General features: G+C 52.8%; 7 protein-coding genes and 2 non-coding genes across 9 annotated transcripts; 3 read left to right on the top strand and 6 right to left on the bottom strand.

Moving 5' to 3' along the window:
- Positions 1 to 1,015: 1,015 nt before the first annotated feature.
- ColSpa_03110 (nudix hydrolase 1) lies at positions 1,016 to 1,658 on the bottom strand (the record flags this gene model as incomplete). The annotated part of the gene is made up of 3 exons (XM_049269322.1): positions 1,016 to 1,174; positions 1,252 to 1,457; positions 1,553 to 1,658. The coding sequence occupies 3 exons, from the start codon at positions 1,656 to 1,658 to the stop codon at positions 1,016 to 1,018; spliced, it is 471 nt and encodes a 156-aa protein (XP_049125279.1).
- A 581-nt stretch (positions 1,659 to 2,239) lies between these two features.
- On the top strand, positions 2,240 to 2,356 carry ColSpa_tRNA_096. Its single transcript has 2 exons — positions 2,240 to 2,277; positions 2,321 to 2,356. It is a non-coding gene; the product is annotated as a tRNA-Val (tRNA).
- Positions 2,357 to 2,364: 8 nt separating this feature from the next.
- ColSpa_tRNA_097 lies at positions 2,365 to 2,459 on the top strand. Its single transcript has 2 exons — positions 2,365 to 2,400; positions 2,424 to 2,459. It is a non-coding gene; the product is annotated as a tRNA-Ala (tRNA).
- A 319-nt stretch (positions 2,460 to 2,778) lies between these two features.
- Positions 2,779 to 5,764, bottom strand: ColSpa_03109 (bikaverin cluster transcription factor bik5; the record flags this gene model as incomplete). The annotated part of the gene is made up of 2 exons (XM_049269321.1): positions 2,779 to 4,560; positions 4,610 to 5,764. The coding sequence occupies 2 exons, from the start codon at positions 5,762 to 5,764 to the stop codon at positions 2,779 to 2,781; spliced, it is 2,937 nt and encodes a 978-aa protein (XP_049125278.1).
- A 2,230-nt stretch (positions 5,765 to 7,994) lies between these two features.
- On the bottom strand, positions 7,995 to 9,472 carry ColSpa_03108 (O-methylsterigmatocystin oxidoreductase; the record flags this gene model as incomplete). The annotated part of the gene is made up of 5 exons (XM_049269320.1): positions 7,995 to 8,391; positions 8,449 to 8,720; positions 8,798 to 9,036; positions 9,093 to 9,244; positions 9,300 to 9,472. The coding sequence occupies 5 exons, from the start codon at positions 9,470 to 9,472 to the stop codon at positions 7,995 to 7,997; spliced, it is 1,233 nt and encodes a 410-aa protein (XP_049125277.1).
- Positions 9,473 to 9,763: 291 nt separating this feature from the next.
- Positions 9,764 to 10,000, bottom strand: ColSpa_03107 (multifunctional cytochrome P450 monooxygenase af510; the record flags this gene model as incomplete). Its single annotated transcript, XM_049269319.1, has 1 exon — positions 9,764 to 10,000. One exon carries the CDS (start codon positions 9,998 to 10,000, stop codon positions 9,764 to 9,766), a length of 237 nt encoding a protein of 78 aa, XP_049125276.1.
- Positions 10,001 to 14,094: 4,094 nt separating this feature from the next.
- On the bottom strand, positions 14,095 to 14,634 carry ColSpa_03106 (uncharacterized protein; the record flags this gene model as incomplete). The annotated part of the gene is made up of 2 exons (XM_049269318.1): positions 14,095 to 14,119; positions 14,192 to 14,634. 2 exons carry the CDS (start codon positions 14,632 to 14,634, stop codon positions 14,095 to 14,097), a joined length of 468 nt encoding a protein of 155 aa, XP_049125275.1.
- A 5,195-nt stretch (positions 14,635 to 19,829) lies between these two features.
- ColSpa_03105 (MFS siderochrome iron transporter 1) lies at positions 19,830 to 21,707 on the top strand (the record flags this gene model as incomplete). Its single annotated transcript, XM_049269317.1, has 3 exons — positions 19,830 to 20,035; positions 20,100 to 20,387; positions 20,444 to 21,707. 3 exons carry the CDS (start codon positions 19,830 to 19,832, stop codon positions 21,705 to 21,707), a joined length of 1,758 nt encoding a protein of 585 aa, XP_049125274.1.
- Positions 21,708 to 22,006: 299 nt separating this feature from the next.
- Positions 22,007 to 22,516, bottom strand: ColSpa_03104 (uncharacterized protein; the record flags this gene model as incomplete). The annotated part of the gene is made up of 1 exon (XM_049269316.1): positions 22,007 to 22,516. The coding sequence occupies one exon, from the start codon at positions 22,514 to 22,516 to the stop codon at positions 22,007 to 22,009; it is 510 nt and encodes a 169-aa protein (XP_049125273.1).
- Positions 22,517 to 23,100: the final 584 nt, after the last annotated feature.

Below are 23,100 nucleotides of genomic sequence, written 5' to 3'. Positions count from 1 at the left end.
GCAGAATTCGCTAATACTCGTGGACTTGGGTTTCTAGTAGCTCTTTGGCGGTTAAATTATTAATCCCTTCGATTATGCTTGTTCCTGATGGCCGGAAACAAACCACTAATCCCCAGCGTTCAGCTTCTTGACATACCGAAGAACTTTGCAATGATGCAGAACGCTGCCGAAGTGTTCGCAGCAGATTTAGACGAGGCTCTTGAGAGTTGAATATTACATCCTTTGGAAAGGACTGTTTCCCAAACATTGACATTCATCTGATTGGCGGGCGGCTATGGCGGGTGGATGTAGGCAGGGGTCACATCCTGTTTTGTAGTGTTGTTCGCTGGATGAGATGGGAAAGGCTGGCGTCTTCCCCAGCCCCGTCATCAGACCAGTTCCGGGATTCCCCACAGAGAGCGTCACTTATTGTGACGACGGGGCCAGAGACTGCGATGTAAACATGACATCCACGATACATTCAGGAGACGGAGGGTTCTGCCTCTGGAACAATGATACTCTCATCAACCATTTGTTTCAAGACGCCAAAGAAACTTGGTAAAGCGAGAGTAAGGCTGAACTTGGACAATAGAAACAAGCCGGCAAGCACAAGTGCATATAGCCTTGTTGATCAACATATGAGTATAGAGACTTGAGGGAGTGCAGAAGCCGCCAGGATATGTAGGCAAGATAGACGTAGATTGCGCTGTCCTGTAGAAACCATGAGCATTTTCTCCTTGATTAATCTTGAGCAAGTCAGACCCACGCACCGTGGTTTCCATGGCTGGAAATACTCCAGATACGAACCACAAACACACGACGGCAGACGAGAAATTGGCCTGCTCGTGCATATTATCTATTTACCATCCGATCCGACCTGTCAATACCAGGCCCCTCCTTCTCTCTTCTTAGGGCCAGTGAGTGCAGATCGGTCAGAACCATGACACGTGCCCCATTCTATACGGGTAGGTAAGTGCGAAAAACAACCCCCTCAACCATGAATAACTCGAGAAAACGCCACATATGCTCGTTACCTTTAAGCCGATTTTTCAATGTCCGGGTTCTCCTCCACAAGGTGCTGCAATGGCAGAAACAGCTTCACCTTCCCATCACCCCCCCTGGCCGCCTCGTTAATCTCCCGAACCTCCTGCCACGCCTTCCAGTCCCAGCCCGAGCACTTTTCAGGCTCCAAGTTCTGCCAATACAGTCAGCTTCACATTTCCTTGACTCTCATCTCGCCAACACCCAGGACGTCGAGGGCAATCTACTCACAACCGGTTCCGCACTAGGATCTTCCATCTCACACCTCACAAATACGGTGATGTAATGCTTTCCGAGGTCTTCATATATGTCGTTCGTCACGGCCACGACCTTGACGCCGCGCACCTTTAGCCCAGACTCCTCCAATGTCTCGCGCTCAGCGCAGGTGAAGAGGGACTCCCCGAACTCGAGATGCCCTCCGGGGAGTTGCAGGGTCCCTGAGTCGCTATACGTCAGCACTTTTGCCTTTCCACATGGACAACCATGCAAAGAGAGAGCATAAAAAAGATGGAGCATGGATGCATGTCCGTACCTGCGCCGTGGCTGCTCTCGCGCTTGCCTACGACAATCTTGCCGTCCTGGCGCTGGATAATGGCCGCGACACCGACGCGCGGGTTCGCGAAAGGGTTCGAGGCCATATTGCCTTGTGGTATTTTGCTTTTCTTCCTTGTTATAATCCCAGACTCTCACTGTTGATGAAGCGCAATGTTGTTCAGATATCGAGCGCTGAAAAGGAGGTGAAGTTGGATCTTATTGCGGGGGTTGACTCATCCAATGAGTTTATAGCGGCTTTACTATTACAAGTCATGCCCAGTCACTCACTCACGCACCCATCGGCCGGGTGGGCGGTATTTATCGGGCCTGCTCGCGTGCGCTGCGGGGCTAGTGCGACCGATTGAAAAAAAAAACAGCCTCTAAGGCTGACTGACTCTCACTTGTCGCACTGCCCGGGTCACCTCCCGCTCCGCCTCAAGCTGTGAATGACATGAAGTCCTTATTTGTAAATATTCTCCCTCAGCGGTGGCGGGAACAGGTAGAGCAGAACGGAGTGTAAGTGTACTTCAGACTCACGAATTCACCCCTCTCCGAGCCGCATAGGCGCGAGCTATTAATCTCTCAACCCCCATTCACCTCCACTTCCATCCGCACCGCCCTCGCTCAACCACGCTTGCCCTAAAAGCGGGTTCGCCCACGATCTCTTCAACAACTTCCAATGAATGGTCTGGTGGTGTAGTTGGTTATCACGTCAGTCTAACAGTTCGATTCAGCATCCGCCCGATGTCCTGTCTCGCCCTGGCTTCACTGAAGGTCTCCGGTTCAAGTCCGGGCTAGATCATCCACAATGGGCGATTGGTTTAGTGGTATAATGACCGCTTAGCACAGGAATCAGTCCTGGTTCAGTCTGCGGTAGGTCCTGGGTTCGATTCCCAGATCGTCCATCTTTTTGACTGATTGGCGAACAATGGTGCCGTCGAGATGAGATTCGTGGTTGTTGAGCAGTACCGCTGACCTAAGAATGTGTGACTGGGTGAAATGAGTCTTGGTGGTGACAAGACTTGTCGAACACAAGGACAAGCGCGAGTAAACCAACAGCAGCTGTGTGGAATATCGTTTTTTTGTGGTAAAAATACAATGTATCATTCATTCATTACCTCTACTTCCCGTGGGTATCATTACATGGCCCTTGCATAGGCCGAATCGTGAGAGGAGACATCTAAGCCACTTCCCTTCTTTACATGAGCATCGCATCTCCCCACATTACCACGCTCCCTTCTGCGTCATGTTGTCGGGATCCATCTCGAAACCCTTGATGCTCTCCTGCCAGTTCTGCCAGTTAAAGTCGTCCAGGTTATCCATGTTGACGTCCATGGAGTCGCCCGGCACGTTGTTAATCGAGGTAAAGGGGTCGGCCCACAGCCACGGGGGCTGGTTGTCGTCCAGAGACGACGATGCGGTGGGTTGCGACGTCATCGCGATGGCTTGTTGCCGCTGCCTCTGCTCTGCGTCCATGTTTTGGCCCGGCGCGGTTGACGATTGAACGTCAGAGGACATCCCGGGCTGCGAAGTCGGCGCTTGTGAGGCGCTGGGCGGGAAGAGTGCGTTGTTCGGATCAGCCGCCATAGACTGAGCCGTGGGGTAGAGGTACTCCCAAATATGATTGGGGTTGAAGCCCCGCGCCATCATGACAGTGTCGATGAACTCGGGCTCCCTTGGCGGGCGCACCGAAGCCGGGATCTGGGCCGGCTGGTGTGGTTGAGAGGCGGACGGTGCGCCCAGTCCAGCTTGAGTCTGGTTCGGGTGGTTGGCTGTCGGTTGCACTGGACTGGCACCGTCCGTACGCACGAGATTTCGCCAGCGGGCGCGAATCTGCGCATGCTGGGCTTCCATCCCCGGGACAGGGCCAAGTCTCGCCGGTATAGGGTTCATCCGGTCGTCGACATCGAGCTGGCGGGCAGCCTCGGGATCTGACCTCAGGCGAACAATCTCCGCCTCCCGATGCTTGGTCGCTTTCGCGCTGAGCTTTCGTAACGGCACCCACACTGCCATGTGGTCTGCCATTCTGGAAATCTCCGCCGGGTCTCGGTCAAATCGCAAGGTGTTGTTGACGGCCTCCCAGCCCCTCTCCGACGTCGCCGACCACGGGCGCCTTCCGGCCTCCATGAGAATATAAGCGATGGCGTGCCACTGCCGATAAGTCTGGAAGAGCCACCGCCACTGCTTGCAGCGGCGGTCTGTGTTGAGGATGTAGTTGTTCTCCACGATATCGATGGCCGACAAGAAGAGCCGATCGCGAACCTCGTTGGAGAGCTCGTGGCCGTTGCCAGGGAACAGCATCGGCTGGTAGATGACGAGGCTCATCTTGGCCATGATGACACGAGCGATCATGGCGGCCATCCAGACGAGGGGATCGTCATCCGTAAAACAGTGCTGTAGGAACTTCTCCTCGACGCGGTCGTATACTTCAATCAGCATCCGCTCCCGGTCCTCAACGCTCGATGAGGCATCTCGAGGGCAGACACCGGCCATGGCCGAGCCGGCGGTGTGTAGTCGTCGCGACAGCGAGCAAATCTCGTATCTGACCAGCGACACGGCGCAGTCCGTCTTGCCTCGTCGCGACTTTGGTACCTCGGTCATTCCCGGTTCGATGTCAGAGTCGTTTACGTTGGAGGGAAGCTGCGTGTCAAACGAGCGATCGATAACGGTAAGGTCGCTGCCCAGCTCTTCGGCAGACCTCAAATCCAGTGTGCAAATGGCCCACCACAATCGGCGCCGCATTTCAGTCTCGAAAGGCGGGAGGTTAAAGTTCGTCCCGTCCCGGTGAATGCCCAGACCTTGCGCGATGCGTATCGCCAACCCCGTCAGTGTCCAGCAGAACCGAGTGTCGTCTTCGCGCCGGACCAGTGTCAGGAACAAGACGAACGCTTGCAGTACCACCATGTCTGAGGTGTTCAGAAAGTTTGCTTTTGCGAGGGCCTGCTCGAGGGCGAAGCGGTACTGCGACAGCATCACTTCCTTCTTCGAACCAAAGTTCTTTTCGACCTGCGGATCGGGTTAGATAAGCCGCAGCGAATGGGGTTGCGCTACACACCTCCTCGTCTTCCATGGACGTAATGGCCGCATAGTAGATGGAGAACAAAAGGGCCTCGTTTCCGGGGGTCAGTTCGTCAATGTCGCGCCGCATGTTGCGGATGAGCTTCTCCATGGTTGGAATATGCAGTATCTTGAGCAACGGCTCCACGTTCTCCTGGTAGATCTGCCACATGAACGGGATTTGCGAGGGCAGGGGGTGCAGCTTGCGCAGGTCGACATCGGAAGACCGGTAACCCAGAATGAAGGCATGGTGGTCGGTCGCGGCATCCACAGTCTGCTCAGGGGAGTGGTCGGGTGTCTCATCGATATCAGAGTCGTCGGTATCTTCGTCCAGAACGTGCGTCTCTTCCCGTAGCTCGTCCAGCTGCAACACCCATGTCAGTGATAGCAGGGGGAAATATGACTCGGGCGGACCTACTTCGTCATTCAGCTTGGACCAGAATGCGCTGCTCACGTATCTGCTCGTTTTCCCCTTATCGTGAAGCACCAGCCTGCCGAACTGCCTGCTGAGGCCCGGTTGCTTGTCGTTGGGTCGCTTCGGGTCCGAGTCTGTGTCCATCTTATTCGGCGCAATCGCTTCCCTCAGCGCCGTCGTTGTAGAACTGTTGCTCTGCGTGCTCCCCACCCTGTCACCGCCGGCGTCGTTGCCAAAGGTCTCTGGCGAGTTTCCCGTGCTCGAGTTCTGTCGTCCGCTGTTGCTCCCCGTGCCGCTCTCGACTTCGATCTGGCCGCTCAGCTCCTCAACAATGCCCTCGAGTTTGCGCAAGCGCTTCATCAACTCGACCTCGCGCTCGCTCGAGTTCTTGGGCGGCGCATTCGGGTCCTTTGGTCTCGGTCGACGCGGGGCGCGGCCCGGCGCCGGAAAGATGCACTGGATAACGGCGCGGCGACAGTTGCTGCAGGGCATTTGCTTATCGCAGCGGACCTTCCTCTTCCGACAGGTGACGCAGCTGCGCGGGTTCAGCGCGGGCTGGCCAGAGGGCGTCATGGCCACGGGCTGATCGGGGGGTATCGAGGTCGCGCCATGGCGGCCGAGGGCAGGAAAGTCGTGGATCACAGTCGGGGAGTTGGGTGAATGGTGGGGGTTGGTGTTCATTGGATGCGCCGGCGTCGCGGGGTTCGACTGCTGGCTCGTCGGCGAGAAGAGTTCCATGGCTCGTCACGAGCAACGTATGGACGCCGGGGGTCGAATCTGGTCGCTCGAGGTTGTGCTTGCTGTGGTCGAGGTAGAGGGAGAATCACCAAGATTCGGTACGGGGTTTTGAGAGAGAGGCTTCGACGGAGACAAGAGTGTGATGGTGGTGACACACTGTAGCGGTCGGAGCTAGAGAGAGGCTGACAAATGGGGCGTTCTTGCGACGCTCTCGCTCTTCGCTTTTACCCTCCCAGAGACATGAGTTGTGCCGGCGATCGAGTCTAGCGCATGTGCGACACAGTAAGCCGTCGAAAAGGGGGTAGGACGTATGTGGTGGTGGTGGTGGATGCGTTGGAGATTGTCGTGATCGTGGTCGTCGTCGACAAGTCTTTAACTTGTTTGTTGGGGTTGAAAGGGCGCGGCCGCAGATGCTCAAAGTGGGGGGATGAAGAGAAGGACGGGAGCCAACAACTGTCACATCTGTGCAGAAAACATCAATGCTCCAGACGTTGGCGGGATCGGGGGTCGGAGCTTAGACCGGCAAAGCTGGGGGGGGAAGAGGGCTAGATCGGCCACGGCCTTACATTACCGTTGTCCTCATTGGCTCTCTGTCCCTAGAAGCTACCGCCTGTGCTTCACCGAGATACCCCTCTTGCTCACCTGGGGGACCTTGACTAACAGGGCAAAGCGCAGCGTGGTGAAGCTCGGTGAGACAGTCTCTACCTCCGAGTCCCTCGGTACACTAACTTTACTCGGCATTGCGCCTCGGAGAATCAGACCATTGTTTTCGAGAGATTACAGGCTTGGCAGTCCTGCCCAGCAGACCAAAGACAGGATAGACCCAGGAACGAAGCAATGAACCAGGCTCAGTGAGAGCTTTTGCTTGTGGTGTCACCGGCGGTCGGTGCTCCCCAAGTCCGATATCACCGAGAACGGCGCCCAGTCCAGAAGAGCCCAGACTCTTTTTCAAGGTTTGCGATGGCTCGCCGTCGGTCTGCTTATGACGCACGAACAAACTGTAGGAGCCTAGCTTATTTCTCTAAACTGTCTATTCTGTTTGATCAGCCGAGCATCACCTATGCTTTTTCGGCACGCACAATACCAAAACCGTTGAACCAAAACGCTGTCCAACAGCTCAGACGAGCTTACTTCTGATATGTGCGTTTGCGCCGTCTCATCCTGTGGGCGATCGGGAATTCGTTTCGCATTCTCAACGATCTCTGAAGGACTTTTCGAAGCTGAAAGTTGTCGCCCGGGAGCCCTTGTCTAATTATTACCCTCGTCGCCCACGCGGGCAAGTAGAAGCGAGTTAGTTGCTGCAAGTGATACCTGATGGCAACGTTTGCCGATGAGAGTCCAGCACTTCTCGTTACGAATCATACACTGAGTGCTAGAAACAAGTGAGTACAGACCACGTCCTCCAACTTCGAGAGTTCCGGCTTGTTCGAGATAAGGTTGATACTTAATACTCGGTATGCTCGGTTCGGGACCGATTAACGAGCACCAATCAGTACACCAGGCTGAAGACCTCTGTGTTCCTACTCCTCGCCAGTGTCTCGTTCATAGTTCACATGACCCTCGGTTTCGAAGCTTCATGCTGAGCAGTCTTCATCATTGAGGCCCTGGCTACTGAGTAGATTAGTTACAAGGCCCAAATAAATGATGGGACGAATCATTCTTAGGCATTGCTTTGGAGAGCGACCGACGATAAGAGAAACACCCCAGAGTGTTCAGGTTGAGGTGGTCTAATATTCACCTCACCTTGAGGGCATCAGAAAAATCAACCAATATGGTTTCCAGGAGATTGGGGGGAAACTCTCTGAAAGTCTAATCAGACCCAATATAACCACGCTAATATCGGAAAACCATTGGGACGGTTTGAGTTGAGTCGTGGAGCTCAACACTGGTCGATACTCCCGCTTGTAATAAATACCATAGTCAGCAATTTTGACACCATTCTCTGTCCTTTACCTAGGTGCTTTAAACCTTTGGCAGAACGACGCTGGCATATGAACACTGTCCACTAGTCACAAAAGATAGCCATAGACCAGTCCGGCAATCCTGGAGGAAGTTGATTGAACGTTGAGACATAAATGAGCAATTTCAGCACCACTTCACCTGCCCGTGCTCGAGAAGTGTCCACCCACAGTCAGCCGTAAGGTAATTACAGCCGATATCCTAAGCGCCTTGTGTTCCAACAGACATTTACCAGCACACGTTCTTCGTCTGTCCAATAGCTGAAATCCGATCAAACCTGGATCTTCTCCAGTGTCTTGGCATCGCTCTGCTGCCACGGGTACGTCTCTTCGATCGCGCGAATCAGTTTCTCGTGATGCGCGGACCGTGGTTTGATGGAGATATCGAACGGCGCCGGGTGGCTGACCACGCCTGGGTTGAATTTGATATCCGGTTCGACAACCCTCCCATCGCGGACTGGCTTGCTGAGGCTGTATACAGCGAGAATTTGGACCACGTTGAGATAGATGGAGTTGTCGGCAAGGATGCGTCCGGGGCAGATACGGCGACCGAAGCCGAAGACGAACTTGTGGGGGTCCATCTCGGGCTCGTAGCCCTCGCTGGCGAGGAAACGCTCCGGCTTGAAGGTCATGGGGTCGTGATATCTCTCGGGGTCGTGGGTGAAATGCCTACGGACATGAGGTTAGACGGGGATGTAAGAACAGATCTTGATATGGGTCACTGACCAGATGTTCGGGAACACCATAGCGCCCTTCGGAATGAAGTAGCCCTCGAAAATGTCGTCTTCTGTGCTGGAGTGGGGGAGCCCCATGGGCCCGATCGGGTGCCAGCGCATCACTTCCTTTACCAGTGCCTCGATGTACGGCAGACTCTCACGATCCTGAACGTTGGGCAACCGGTCTTGTCCCACAACTCTGTCGATCTCCGCTTGAGCATTCTGCTGGGCTTCGGGATACACCATCATGGCCAGGAAAAAGGATGCGACGGAGGACACAGTCTGGAAACAAGCATGTTAGCACCTCATATTTGTGCTTTTCTCATTTTCAGGAAAAGCATGGACGGAAAACACCATACCGTGTCGGCGCCACCGGCGTACACACCAATCGCCGAGTATTTGCTGTCGAAGACGTTTATTGGCGAGGGGTCCGATGATTCGAGGAGGTGCGCAAGGAAAGATTCGTTGTCTTTGCCCTGCGCCATCTGATGCTCTACAAAAGCAAACGGCTTATCTCTGGTCTCGTGGAACTGAGCTCTCCACTGTTTGGCAGTTTGCTTGAATCCAGTCCCGGGAAGCCAGTCGGGTAGGTACCGAACTTTCACAGAGTTTAGATAGTTTTATGTCAGGTTGGGCGTGTTTGAGCAGACTTACGGAAGGGAAAGATGTCGACTAAAAATGCGCCTGGGACGGCTCCTTTGCCAAAGTTGTCCATCATTTCGTCAATCATTTCAATCAAGGGGTCCTGTTTGAATGATTCGGCAGTGTACCCATAAGTAATCTTCAGAATCAGCGAGCCTGCCTCCCTGGGAAGCTTGTTAGTTCATCGGCGTGCTTGTAAGTGGTATGTGGCCAACTAACCTTTTGATGTGTTTGACCAAATTTTCAGGTTCATCCAACAGGTGAAGCAGGAAATGGCCGACTTCGGCCTCTTGCAAGGCGTTGTACTGCGATGCAGCCGGCTTGGAACCGAGAATGCGGCTCATATTCTTGCGCTGAACGCGGTGGCGCTCGCCATAGGGTAACATGCCCATGATATCTTTGAGACCGACCCTGGTATTCAAGACGTTAGAAACACACGCCTACGTCTTATTACAGATGGTAAACTTCACACACATTTCGCCGGTTAAGACTTGTGATGGCCTCGATGAATGCTTGACCGAACGCTTATCCAAGAGATCGAAGGCCAGCTGTAAGTCATTGAGGATGACTATCGTTTGCCCCATTGCGGTGATGGAGCTGATTGGCCCTGTGAAAGTATGAAAGTCAGGTTCTGCTCTAACATGGACCAATACCCGGTTTCGAAAGAGGTTTCGAGATGCGGGTTATGGGCCTGGCATGTTGTTGAACTGACCATATAACTCTTTGTGCTTCACCCAGTGGTGAGCCTCTAGTACACCGGGCTTTGGTAGATCATTCACGTTGCCGACAATGGGTAAACCCTTGGGGCCGGGCGGCAGGGGGGGACGGCGTCCATTTTTGAGCGTGCTAAACACCCTCTCGACAAGATAGGAGGCGATGACGAGACCGATGAAGCTGATCGCGAGAGTTATGATCTCCATGTTCGCGACTGACAAGGTAAGAAGAGAAAAGGGATCAAGGGAAGAACGAGAACCTCTCCTCCTCGTACGCGTTTTCGTTCCGCTTATGCATCTTTAAATACAATTTATAATTCAGTAATGCCAAGTGATGGGGTCTGCATTTACTTGTCAGGGTCCTCGGCACGGCTAGTGCTGAGCGCTGCCTAACGTGGTAGTATCAACTACTACCCACACCCTTCCCACTCGTGCGTGGCTCTGCGGGTACCCTTTTTCTCCGGCCCAATGCCGTCCTCTCGGCCCGCAAACGCACGTCGGACGCGGGCTTCAATAGGACAAGTCGATGGATAACGGACAAGCATTGAACAGATAGCCTATTGAGGCATCGCGTGATGATCGCCATCGTTCCACGAATGGTAAAGCTCCGAGACCTGCTTACTTGTACGTTTCCACGCATAGCAGTTATCCTGCGAGGGTTGTAAACCATGTCGTACTCCAACTGCGCTAATTTGCCCCAAGCAAAAAGCCGGTGTTGCATTTCCTGCATTGACAGTTACGCATTACTTAATGGAGCAGGTATACAGCGATTACGATGGAGGGACGGGAAAGAACAATATTCGCCTCGTTTACGATGTTTGCAATAGTTGCAAGAATGTGAAAGCTGAGAGAGGCTCATTAATCCCTTGATGGACCAGCAAGGCCTAACTAAATATCGGAGCATCCAGTTCACTTTTGGTTAACCAGAGGCAGAGCTGCCTCGACGAGCGACAACAGAGCAGAATTGTTTCCCTCGGGAGCCTAAAGTTCGGTCTAAATAGTTATAGCGTCACATCGTCAAGTGGCAATAGAGACATGTGGATAATGATTTGCATCATGGAAACAGTAGTGTTACACAAACGTCAGCAAGCCAATACCGAAGAGGGCTTACAATTCTAGGCGCGATTACAAGTGTGGAAGCCGTAATAGATAAGTAAGAGCGCAAAGAAATTGGATAAAGAAGGAGGTGGAAGTAACCTTGGCTACAAATTATTCCCGATCCGCGGTAACTACGCAGCGTTCAATACGCTCCAAGATAGCCGTCCCTAGCTGTTTTGCAGTTCAGTGGTCAGTAGTCTTCCGAATACAAAGCTGACATTAACGAGGGACGTTCAGTCCATTCATCGAGGAGGTGCCGGAAGAGAGTGAGAAACGATGTCAAGATAGATCTGTGTTGCCAAGAGGGTGTGAGTGGGCTCCAATTACCTGCATGATGCGGCAACCGGGCGCAGAAGACATATATGTAAGCGTTCGGTACGTATGGGACGAACCGACGCTATGCGCGACCTTGGCCCATGTCTACAAATCCTGCGAAATTGTACTGCATTAAGTATACGCCTTCTAGTTGGTTTGGTGACAATTGATTTACAGTTATTCCTAAAAGACTCGGTTTGGATTGCGGCTCGTCTAAAGAAGCTACGGTCGAGATCTCAGCAGCCTCTCACAATCAGACCAAAAAAAAAAGCATTTCTTGAGCATTCCAGCATTTCTTGAGCATCTTCTCAGAGCTATGTACGTGGTGCAGCAATATGATGCCAGTTCGGAGTGCGTGCAGCTGTAAGCTGAGTGGACAGAGCAGGCTTGGAGGTCGTTGTCTCGAAATATGAATACAAAGAGTCCCACTGGAGGTATGTCCACAAGTCGAGAAATGCTTTTTTTGGTTAACGTTGAGAAGAAAACACGTCATCCAGGATCTGGAGCCGTATGTGTGCATTTATCCAAGTTGCGGGCTGGAAATTTTGCATCCGCTCATGCATGGTTTGAGCACGAGCTACTATTACATCGAACCATGTGGGAGTGTCCAATGTGTACAAAAGCGTTTTTGAACTCTGAAGACATAGAGGACCATATCACCCGCTGTCATTATGACGATGTACCAGCAAATCAAGTACAAACGATTGTCAACCAGTCAAGACGGCCTCAAAAGTTTATCGCGGCTGACGAATGCAATTTCTGCGAAGACAAATGGGCTCTGGCAGAACTATCGATCGAAGATGGCAACGACGACAAAATCATATTTGTTGAGGCCGATCAGTTCCGCAAGCACCTCGGCAATCTTCTCTTGCAAGTGTCAGTTTTCTCGCTTCCGCGACTAGGTATAGAGAATGAAGCAGATTTCAATAGTGCTAGCGTTGTACCAGATAGAGATATGGATTCTCAACCAGACGCACCGTTCCATTGGGGTCGAGATCACTTATCACGGGGATGGCGCATCGTTTTGAAAGATGGGCGGCTTTTTCAGCTTTCTCGTTCTTTCTAAATATTTATGATACACAAAGAGAGAAAAAGATCTTGCCGGATGACTTGGCAAATGTGGAATTCGAGCTAGCATCTCCCAGTCACAAGGACGAAGGTGGTGGCTGGACGATCCTACACAACCCAAGATTCCCGCGGATGTTCAATATTGAATTAGTTCACACTGAAGCATGTGATTCTCCAGTCCTTGCGGTATCTTTCAGCTCAGATGGCAACTTAGTTGCAGTCTGCAGCAATCGTCGGGTGCAGGTATTTGAGATGCGACCTGGAACGAGCCTAACCCTTGATCCTTTTTGCATCCTGAGATCTGACGACATAGTCGCCTATGAAGACGACAGTGATATGGAGTATCGGAGCATTTGCTTTAGCCCGGATAACAAATTGCTGATTTCATCAGAGGACAAGCTTGTACGGGTAAGTCCGTCTGCTCCGGCACTTTTCGTTCCAAAGCTCATTCGGTACTGCCTAGGTCTTTGAGACTCAATCTTCATCCGTTCTGAAAGTGCTTGCCGGCCACAAAAGTGTCATTTGCTCAGTGGACATATCCAATGATGGTAGATTGATCGCGTCAGGGAGCCACGACTGTACCATCCGCCTCTGGAGCACTCAGACCCGGGAATGTCGGCGAGTCATCCTGACTCATGACGTTTTCCTTGAGGTTTCATTTTCACCCGACAGCAACTTTATAGCCGCTTCCAGCCTGGATAAGCCCGTCCATGTCTGGAAGACAAAGGACAATCATGATTGGAGTCCTGGCGCGACGTTCGCTGTCTACGAAGACGACCCGGCCTCGATGTGTGAAGGCCATTCCGATTCTGTTCATTCTTGTCAGTTCTCTGCGGATGGAAGAAATATCTTCACAACTTCTCTAGACAGATCCATCAAGATGTTTGCATTCACAGACTACCACTCGGATGAAGACTGGCCAGTATACTTAAGATGCATTCGCACATTCGTGGGTCACTCGGTATGTAAAACCAGACGCTTAGTTACTTCACCATCTATATCCCAGTTAAAGCTTATCTCTGAAATGTAGGATTTCGTTCTGGCGAATACTAGTTTACCAACCTTTGAATGGATTCTATCGAGCTCAGAGGATAAGTCTGTACGTTTCTGGGACTGGCAAACTGGCAGAGTGCTGGCCAAACTCGTAGGACATGAAGATTCGGTCCTTTCTGTAGCCGTGGGGCCTGTCAGAGAGAACAGGGTTCTGTTTGGAACTGCATCGCGCGACAAAACCTGGCGCATATGGTCGCTCCCTGTCCAGGGGAACTGAAAGTCACATAGGCAACAGGCGGAAGCGAGGCCAGCGAGGAAAAGGGTGTACATAACGAATGGAACAGTAAAACATTCCTGTTCTTAGCCTCTGTCAGTGTCGACTTGAATCTATATTTGATGAGGATGCCTGAGATAGCGCTGCCTCAGGGTGACACTAGAGAGCTATAGTGGCCTCTACCCAAATATTTTTCTTTCCAATAATCTCGAAGGAATTTGTCCATTGTCAGCAGTCGAAACTTCCTAATAGCACAGACAGTGTTATTGCAACTATAAGACCAAGACACTGCTGGTTACAAGTCTGCCTTTGACACCAAAACTTTCTCTGTGAACTTAGTAATACTCAAACATAGATTGACGGTTTTCATTACTATTCTTGCTGATAATAATAGATGGCGAGCATTATTCTTGGACATCGATAGATACCCAGAACGTACCAGCAAAAGGTTGCATAAATGGAACTGAGCCGTGGGTTATTTCCTTTATTAACTGGTAATACAGAATTACATTAAAGTCATGTCATTCGTGATACGTATGAGACCTTCATGAATTCATCTCCTGTCCTGATTACCACCCCTGCTGGTTGTCAGTAGAATGTCTACAGAACGCCCAACTGAACCAGGCAAAGCAAGAGATGCGGCCACTCACAATATAGATAACTCAATGTCACCCTTAATCTTTGCCTTCAGATCAATGTCGACGTCCAGATCCATATCAAGCCGAACCGAAGGCCCTCCCTTGCCCTTGTTCTGCACCTGTTGATTTTGCGGTACGACCTGCTGCGCGCCTTGCGACTGATGCGCTTGTCTTGGATTATTCCGCTCTCCACTGTGAGCCACCGCTGTACGTTTTGATCTCCGCGCGACGTGCTTGTTGGGTTCGTGTTGCGCGCCGTCGGCCCCCGACACGGATGCATCCGAGCTCAATGGCGGCGTTTCCTTCTCAATCTTCTCTTCCGTCTCGGTCTTGGTTTTGAGCGGTTGCCTTTCGCTCTTGACATCGCTCCTCTCGTGGCTCTGTTCGTTTTCACTCTGAGGTTCGCTGTGGGGAGGCGTCGGGTGTGCCATGTCTTCGGTCGCTTGTGCCGCCATATTGTATTGTTGGTGGTCAGATGCTATAATCCAAGTCAGATCTGCGTCTGCGTCGCGCCGTTTTGACAGTCGGGTTGCTTTGTGGAGTAGCTGCTTTTGCGTGCGTCGTCCTGCTGCGCGGTGTGCGTTTATCGATAGTGTGCGGTAGTGTCGTGCGGTAGGCTTGCCGTACAACCTTCGTGCCATTGGAATAAAGACATTATCTAGAGTTCTAGAATGTACCTGCATGACGTAGCACCCCACGAATCTTACTGAAAGGTGAGTCGCGTGGGGAAACGAACTATGTGGTATGTGTTGAGTGATGGTCATGTCGGGATGACATCACTGCCCCTCAAAAACGGCTCTGGGTTTGCCCCTCAAACATCTGGCCGGTGCGGCAGAGGGCATTTGGCGACGAAAGATCAGAGAATTGAGTTTTTCATTGCGACTATGTGTAGCAACGATAGTTATTTGGAAATGGGGATGTGCACTGCGAATATGTTTGCAATTGTCGAGCTCGGGCGGGATGACGGCACTTAGGTATTCGGCAGCGCGGGGATGCAACTTCAGGAACGGGTTCGAAACCAGAAACAAGCACATGCCGCAAGGACTAAGACCGCAGATATTGTTATTCGCACAGTGAGTACAGAAAAGTAGGAAAACAAGATATGGGCTAGAGAACATATTATAGGAGTGACATTGCCCTTTGACAAGCAATTAAGCGGTGGGTTGTATCTATGACAACTTCACTGATTGTCTTAAAGACTTGGTGTCGCAGTATCCAGAGCTTGGTTAGCAAGGTCCCGTGATGGCTTTAAGTATGGGTCCGTACTCTGAGTTTCCACGCGAATCTTGGGTCGAGAGATCGTAAATTATTACCTCTTCGCTTCGAACTACTTGGAGCCGTATCGCTGCTCATCGACAGAGGAACTAGCCACCAGTCCACTGATATCTTCAAAGTGACATTCAAAGTCTTGCTAAAAGGGGCTTTATCGGAGTCGAAAATGGTCTTGGTTCTTGCCTCCCAAAACAACTCACCTCTATCGGCACGAAACTGACCTCGTTAAGCTACCAATAACATGTTATTGAATGGCAGTCAACATCTATACTCCTATGGGACAGTTTGGGGATATTGGATGCAACATTGGTTGACAGCAATTCCGGATTGAGCCCTGACTATGCTGGATGCATACGTAGACTTTCCTGCCAGAAACCTGATACATCAGGGTGGCAAGGCCTTTTCTGAGTTGAGAGCACGAGAACCCAACGCTTCTAAATGGTGTTCGCAGCTAGTAACACACTAACCATACCCCATAGCAGAATTGAGACTGATAGCTTAGATAGCAAAAGAAGTGGCCCGCTCCACACCCTCTTCGTTACGTTCCTAGGTGCCAGACCTGGCAAGAATTCCGGCAACCTAATTTAGCAAACCAGAGTTGTGGGTAGTTGATCATTCAACCATGTCTGGCCGAACTTTACTCAGTTGCGCTTTCTCGTCATCAACCATATTGTCACCAGGTAGCGAGAGAACACCATGCTGTAAATTTATCATTAGCAAATCATCCATCCCGATTCAGAATGAGGCTTATGCTTATGTCCAAATAATTAGCACGTCGGTGGGTCGTAGTGGTTGGAGGACGTTTCGAACAAGATTACGCCGCGCAAGACATTTCCATGCTCGAGTCCCATACCCACGCGGCCCTAGATGGTTCATCACCGTGAAGGGACCGTTGGTGCTGGACCTCAGCACTGGATGCTGGGGTTGCATCCGGATCATCTCATGCCAGCGTCTGCATCGGAAGGCCTCATGGGGCCTGTGCCCGAGCGGACGTGGATCGAGTGCCGGAAGCATATTTCCGGGGGCTGTCAGCTTATTGCAAGAGTCGTGGGTACACCATGTAGTAAGCAGTCAGTCAACCCCACGAAGTCCCGGATAGTGGGCCGATGTCGCAAAGGATCACGGAAAGACCCTTGCATTACTTGTCTTTGTTGGCCGGTCTCAGCGAGCTCGGCTATGATGCCTTTAGAGGCGGAATCGCCGATCGACCTTTGCATCAGGCGTCAAGTGCGAGACAAATAGACAGCAAGCGATGGACAGCCGTTGAAATTGGCGCCAACGAGCATGAAGAGTTTTTATCCCACATGAGCCGGGTTCGATTGTGCCTACTAGCAGATCGTTCTGAAAGGATCGGTGGATACGCGATTGGAAGCTGAAGGGCTGAAAAATGCAACCTTGGATTAGACGGAATGCAATGTAATGTGGCGCCATGGGGCCAGGCTGGTTTGTCGATGGACGGAAGCCTACTGACTTGGCCCAAGAGCCTGGTTGAAACCCACGAAATCCTGCGGACTAGGCTGTGGTTGCCCGTGGGCGCTGAGAAGCAGGTCGTGGGCTAGTAAGTTCCACATTGCCATGCTGCTTCAAAGCTGGGTCGACGCCCGCATGCGGGTAGGATCCGGAGTGGCCCGTCTCGGTGAGGACGCAAGAGAGGCGACTTGATCGACCGACCCTTAGGAACAGTTTTGAGCTAGCCAAGGCCTAGCCGGTTCTTTGCGGCTTTCAATTGACTCATGTAGTACGAAATCCGTGGGGTTCAACGTCGAGGGCGGCGGAGGGCTCTGTAGACGGTGCTTTAACGTGTATTCAGCAATACCGAGACACGACGGCAAGCCGTCCAAGGTAAATATGCCGCGTTTGCAGGGAGCTACGACACATTTTCCCTCGTGCATTTGCGTCCAGTAATGCGTACCAAGATTGACCAAGACGTGCCTTCATGGGATGTGCCGCCAACTGTCGGCCGCTGGGGTACAGGGTCAATCCGCTTGACGAAATGTCTTGGAATTTTGTGTGCGGCACAGCAACAACGTTGGTGGGGCGTGTACGAAAAGAGTGCGTAAACTCGAAGGGCCGATGACCGGGACTATTCCCAATCGTGGTAATAATGTGAAGTAATAGCCGTTGCGACATGGGCTGGGCTGCAGTCGGGCGACCTGGACGGGCCAACGCGGTTCTGGAACAGCCAGGGAGAAATAGACGCTCGGCGACCGCAGGATGATCGGGCCCATTGCATCGAGAACGTACATAGTATATTGCAGAGTAGTCAGCCAAGGCTGGCCCGGATGTTTACGTGCCAACTACCTACCTACCGCGGATTCTCGGATGCGCGGAACGAGATAAGAGAGAGAATGAACAGCCAAGAGCCAAGAGCCAAACGCCAAGAGCTAAGAGGTGGCAGCTCTCCGGGTCGTGCACCAACTCGGCGTTGGTACGGCATGTGGGAATGCATGGATGGATGGATGGATGCAAAGTCTGCCTGCGAGTTCGGGAAACAAGGGTGGGCGTGACTCGGGTGTGCTGCTGGGCTCTGAAAGTGGCGGATGCTTCAGTGCCTGATGTGGCCGACCAGATGATCTGATAAGATTGGAAAAGCGGAGCGCAATCAGATAAAAATCTTCTTCGGCGCCATTGGCAACGGCCCCACTGCCAAGATGGCACTAAGACGGCAGACCAACCAAAGGGCTGCGTCGTGGACAGCCCATCCCGGTATCAGTGGGTCCCACGAGTGGTGCTGTTCCTGCCCGTTCACCACAATATCTTGCTCGTTCCTTCCTTCTCGGTCAATATCCTGGACTTTTCTATGGCTGGTGATTTGGGACTGGCGCGGCGAGCTCCTCAGAAGGGGAAAGCGTGGGCGGGACAACAAACATCCAACGCTCTCCTCATTCAGGTAGTCACACCTCCATCTGTCTGGGCCTATGCAGCTGCCCAGTCGCATTCTCCGGTTGCTTCTCACTCTTGGCCCTTGTCATGCTTAACTCAAGCTTTTTTCTGTCTTTATTGTGTTCGACGAAACACTAGTGTACCTACGTCCTCAAAATCCCTCGGCTCGCGGACGACAACGACTGGAGCCCGCCAGGTCGAACAGCCTCTGCCCCTTGACCCGTTGACTGCCCATATTGCTGGGCGACATTTTCCCAGACTCCATGTCGGCCGAGCAAACTGCATTGGCAAGCCCACACCAGCTTTGCAGATGGTACGCCCGCGATCCGAGCAAAGGGGAGAACTGATGCAGAAGTCCCCCGATTGCAGATGCCAAGCATGGGACATCACCACATCATCCCTCGCGACGGGAAGCACGCCGAGCCGGAATTTTTCGTCGAGAGCACATCGGACGATGATTGCTCAAGAGCCAAGGCCCATCTGCCAAGCGTTTGCCATGCCTGAGTTAGCCCACCGATCCGCAGATGACGGCCAGGACTCAGGTTCCAACCCGCGACGAGACGAGCCATTTTCCGCCCACATCTCACTTGTGTGGCCCAGCACCGCACCGATGCGACGATGCCACCGTTTGGACCACCATCACCCAAGAGTGGTAACAGACCTGCACCTAGAACTTCTTTTGGCATATCGGCTCCCACAGTTGTCACCCATGACAATGTCACAGCTGCATGATACCAAGCACGCAAAGCCAGTCCAATGCTCTTGGTGACTCGACAGCCCTTTGTCGGTTGATCAACCCAAGAAACCCCTTCCTCGGCTTTCTCAAGGGATGCCTATCCCCACATCGTCCGAGTCGCCCACTGATCCGGGCCAGGTCCGCTCATTTTCGCAGCCGCCATTTCGTAATTCTGCGCGCCTAGTGAATCCCGACGCCAGTAAAGCCGGAGTTGCCCGAATTTTTCGTGAGGGATCTACGAGGTCTGGCTTGACTTTGGACCCCTCCAACGCGGACAAAGCCAACTTCGGCCACTGACCCTTGAGCCCCCCCGTGGGTCTTTTCCCACCCTCCTTCAGAACCCACTCCGACTTGGAGGTTCTTTTGCTTATGGTGGACACCAATGGGCGGGGCATCGTACACGAACGAGTTGGTGCCACTGCTGCGTGCGAGTGGAGAGCTACCTCCGTCCCTACGCTAGTGGTGGCACCCGTCAACCCTCCACCATCTTGACATCGCCGAGCCGATGGCGGTTGCATGGATCCAAGGGTGCCATTGAGGGTCCCCCTGGCTTCTCTCTCGAATACATAGAGGCGACTTGTGTCCGCCCAACTTCTCTCTCGCTTCCCTTGGTTTCATCGCTCTCATCGACTGCAAAAAGCGCCATCACTGCTCTGCTGCTTCGACGTCCCAAAGCTTGGACGTTGTCACAAACAAGGCATCGCAGAGTCAGATCCTCCCACAACACGACTCGTTTACGAACGAGCTCTTTCGAACATCATGGGCTTTTTCGCCAAGAAGGCTCCGGAGGAGCATGTCACTGCCGACCCCGCGACGCCCGCCTACGACGAGAAGACGGGCGAGCAGCCTGGCGACAGGTCGAGCGACGACGAGCCCATCGGAAAGGATGTCCAAGCCGGTGTTGCCAAGGTCGAGGCCATGACCGCCGTTTGGACTAAGCGCGATCTGATCATTGCCTATGCCCTGTAAGCTTATACAAGAGCCACTTGCGCGTCGACTTTTGACAGTAAATTCTAACAACCTCGAAAGCATCTGGCTGTTCTACGTCGTCACCTCCATCCAGGAGGTCTCGATGCGTGTTTTGTCGCCCTTCGTCACCAGTGAATTCGCCTTACACTCTCTGACAGCGACCACTAGCGTCATGTCAACCCTCATCGCTGGTCTCATCAAGCTGCCGCTGGCCAAGATTCTTGACACTTGGGGTCGCCCCCAGGGTCTCGGCTTGATGCTCATCTGCTGGGTCCTCGGGTTCATCATGATGGCTGCTTGCAAGAATGTTGAAACCTACGCCGCGGCTCAGGTTTTCTACTCCGTCGGGTAAGTTCATGAAGCACTATCCACCACCAACGATGGCGCCTAACATTGTTGCATAGATCCCAGGGCATCAGCTACTGCGTCACCATCTTCATCGCCGACACCTCGACCCTCAAGAGCAGAGCGCTCATGCTCTCCTTCGCGACCACCCCCTACATCTTCATCACCTGGGCGGCTGGGCCCATCACTGAGAGCATCCTCAGCGATGACGGCATGGGATGGCGCTGGGGCTTGGGCATGTGGGCAATCATTGCCCCTGTCGTTGTCGGCCCCCTCGTTCTCCTTTTCCTGTGGAACCAGCACAAGGCGAAGAAGATGGGTATCATCGACGGCCGTGGGTCAATCAAGAACATCAACCCTAGCAAGATTCTCAAGTTCCTGATTGACGTCGACGCTCTTGGAATCCTGATTCTCGCCTCCGGCATGGCTCTGTTCCTCTTGCCGTTCAACATCTACTCTTACCAGACCGAAGGATGGCGCTCTCCCATGATCATTGCCTTCGTCGTCGTTGGCTTCTTCTTGATCATTGGATTCGTCCTGTACGAGAAGTTCCTGGCCCCCGTCACCTTCGTTCCCTTCTCGCTCCTGATGGACAGGACTGTCTTCTTCGGCGGTTTGATGTTTGTCTTCGTCTTCTTCAACTCGGCTGTCTGGGGCTCCTTCTTTAACTCCATGCTCATGGTTGTCTGGAACACAACCGTTGCGCAGGCCACTTACATCAGCAACATCTACCGCACCGGGTCTTGCTTTTTCTCCATCATCATCTCGGCTCTGATCTACAAGACGGGACGCTTCAAGCCGTTCGCTCTGTATTTCCTCGTCCCTCTGATGATGCTCGGTGTCGGTCTCATGATCCACTTCCGCCAGCCCAACCAGTCCATTGGATACATCATTATGACCCAGATCTTCGTCGCCTTCGCTGGTGGCCCCATCACCATCTGTGGTGAGATGGCTATGCTTTCGCCCTCCGACCACCAACACGTTGCCGTCATCATGGCTATTCTGGATCTTTTCGGCAGTATCGGCTCAACCGTCGGTTACACCGTTGCTACCGCCATTTGGACCGGCACCTTCAGGAAGAACATCATCAAGTACACGCCCGCTGGTACTCCGGTCGACACCATCTACAACGACATCACCAGCCAGCTTAGCTACGCGATTGGCACACCCGAGCGCATTGGTATCCAGCGCGCCTACGGTGACTCGCAGCGCATCATGCTCATCACCAGTGTCTGTCTCCTGGTCGGTGCGCTTGCCTCCGTCGCCATGTGGCGCGACATCAACGTCAAGAAGATCAAGCAGGTGCGCGGAAACGTTGTTTAAGAAATGGATGTTGGTGATGATACCCCCGCAGAGCCTCGGCTCTGTGATCTAAAAGCGAACTTCTCTTCGTCTTCGGCGGCCCGGACAGGGTTGACCTAGCACATAATTGATATCTACTTTAATTCACGAGACACGTAGATAAACGGTCCTGGTGGACGACGGATTACGCATGTACATTACGACCGTTTCTAGATTATGTCTCAATCAGCAGCATTTTGCTCACTCACATATTTTCTCCCTTGCCCAGCGCATCGTCCTCATGGACGGCTCAGTGAATTATTGATCTAGTGCATGCATTCTTAATTGTCCTCATGAAGCTCTTTCCTCATCACGCCCTTCAGACTCTCCGCGGAAATAGTGATGTACTTGTCCGGCGACACGCTGTCCTCGAACGGAACTCTTAACCACTCATCCGCCTGCACAATCTTGCCGCCCTTCAGCTTTAAGTCAATGACGCCAGAGTACTGGAACGGCAGCCCCGTCGCCTTGCGCCGGCCTAGGTCGTTGACAAAGACACCCTTGTTGACGGTGCGGAAGCTGCAGTACCCGTTGCCATCGGCGTCCATCTCGGCCCAGTAGACGGGGTACTGCGTGTCGAGGTAGACCTCAAAGTCCTTGTGTGCGCCGTTCCAGTGCTTGTGGTGGAGGTCAAGGAAGGCGTAGGGCGTGTGGATCTGGGCGCCGTGATCCGTCATGACGGAGTCCTCGGTGAAGAGGGCGAGGAGCGGGGCGGGGTCGCGCGAGGCCCAGGCGCGGCAGTAGACTTCGGGGAGGTCCTTGAGGTTCTGGGGGACGGCGGTGCCGTTCATTTTGGGCGGTTTGGTCGTTTTGCTTCTTGAGAGATGGATGTTGATGTTGTTTGGGAATTGAGATTAGGACGTCGAGTTGCGACGTGTAGTTGAAGCTAAGGTTGACTTAGAGTGGGCAACTGAGTTGACGAGGCGTCTTAGCGGCAACAACAGCGGCAGCAACCACATGGCTTTTATGAACCATCGAGGTAATCGGTGAGCTGGCGCTAAAGCCGGATGCGGTTGGGGAAGCTCCGCCGTTGGAGTTTGAGTGAAACCGGAAGTCGTTGATCGGACGAAGAGCCGTTGTGACGTACTAGGGTTCATGCGACGCTGTGTTCGGGGGCACAGCAACGGATGCCGGAACGGGAGATTTCCAAGTGGAGGGTCAAACCGTGGTACCGAGCCCGGACCAATATGGACGTTGGCTGGGAGGGAGGGTGGGAGAAGTTCTACTTGGCTGTTAGGGACCTGGCCTCGGGGATTTCTCTTCAGACAGATACGAGATACGGTCTCCTCGCAATAACAAAAAGCCAACTCAAAACACTTTCCTTTTTAGCTCTGGGGATTCGTTGTACCTATCGCGTTGGCCAGATCCGCGTAAT

Source organism: Colletotrichum spaethianum (genome assembly GCF_022836535.1).
Source record: "Colletotrichum spaethianum MAFF 239500 DNA, contig06, whole genome shotgun sequence".
In the NCBI taxonomy this organism is placed as follows: domain Eukaryota; kingdom Fungi; phylum Ascomycota; class Sordariomycetes; order Glomerellales; family Glomerellaceae; genus Colletotrichum; species Colletotrichum spaethianum.
The sequence above is the reverse complement of the archived record's forward strand: the minus strand, read 5'-3'. Positions and strand labels throughout refer to the sequence as shown.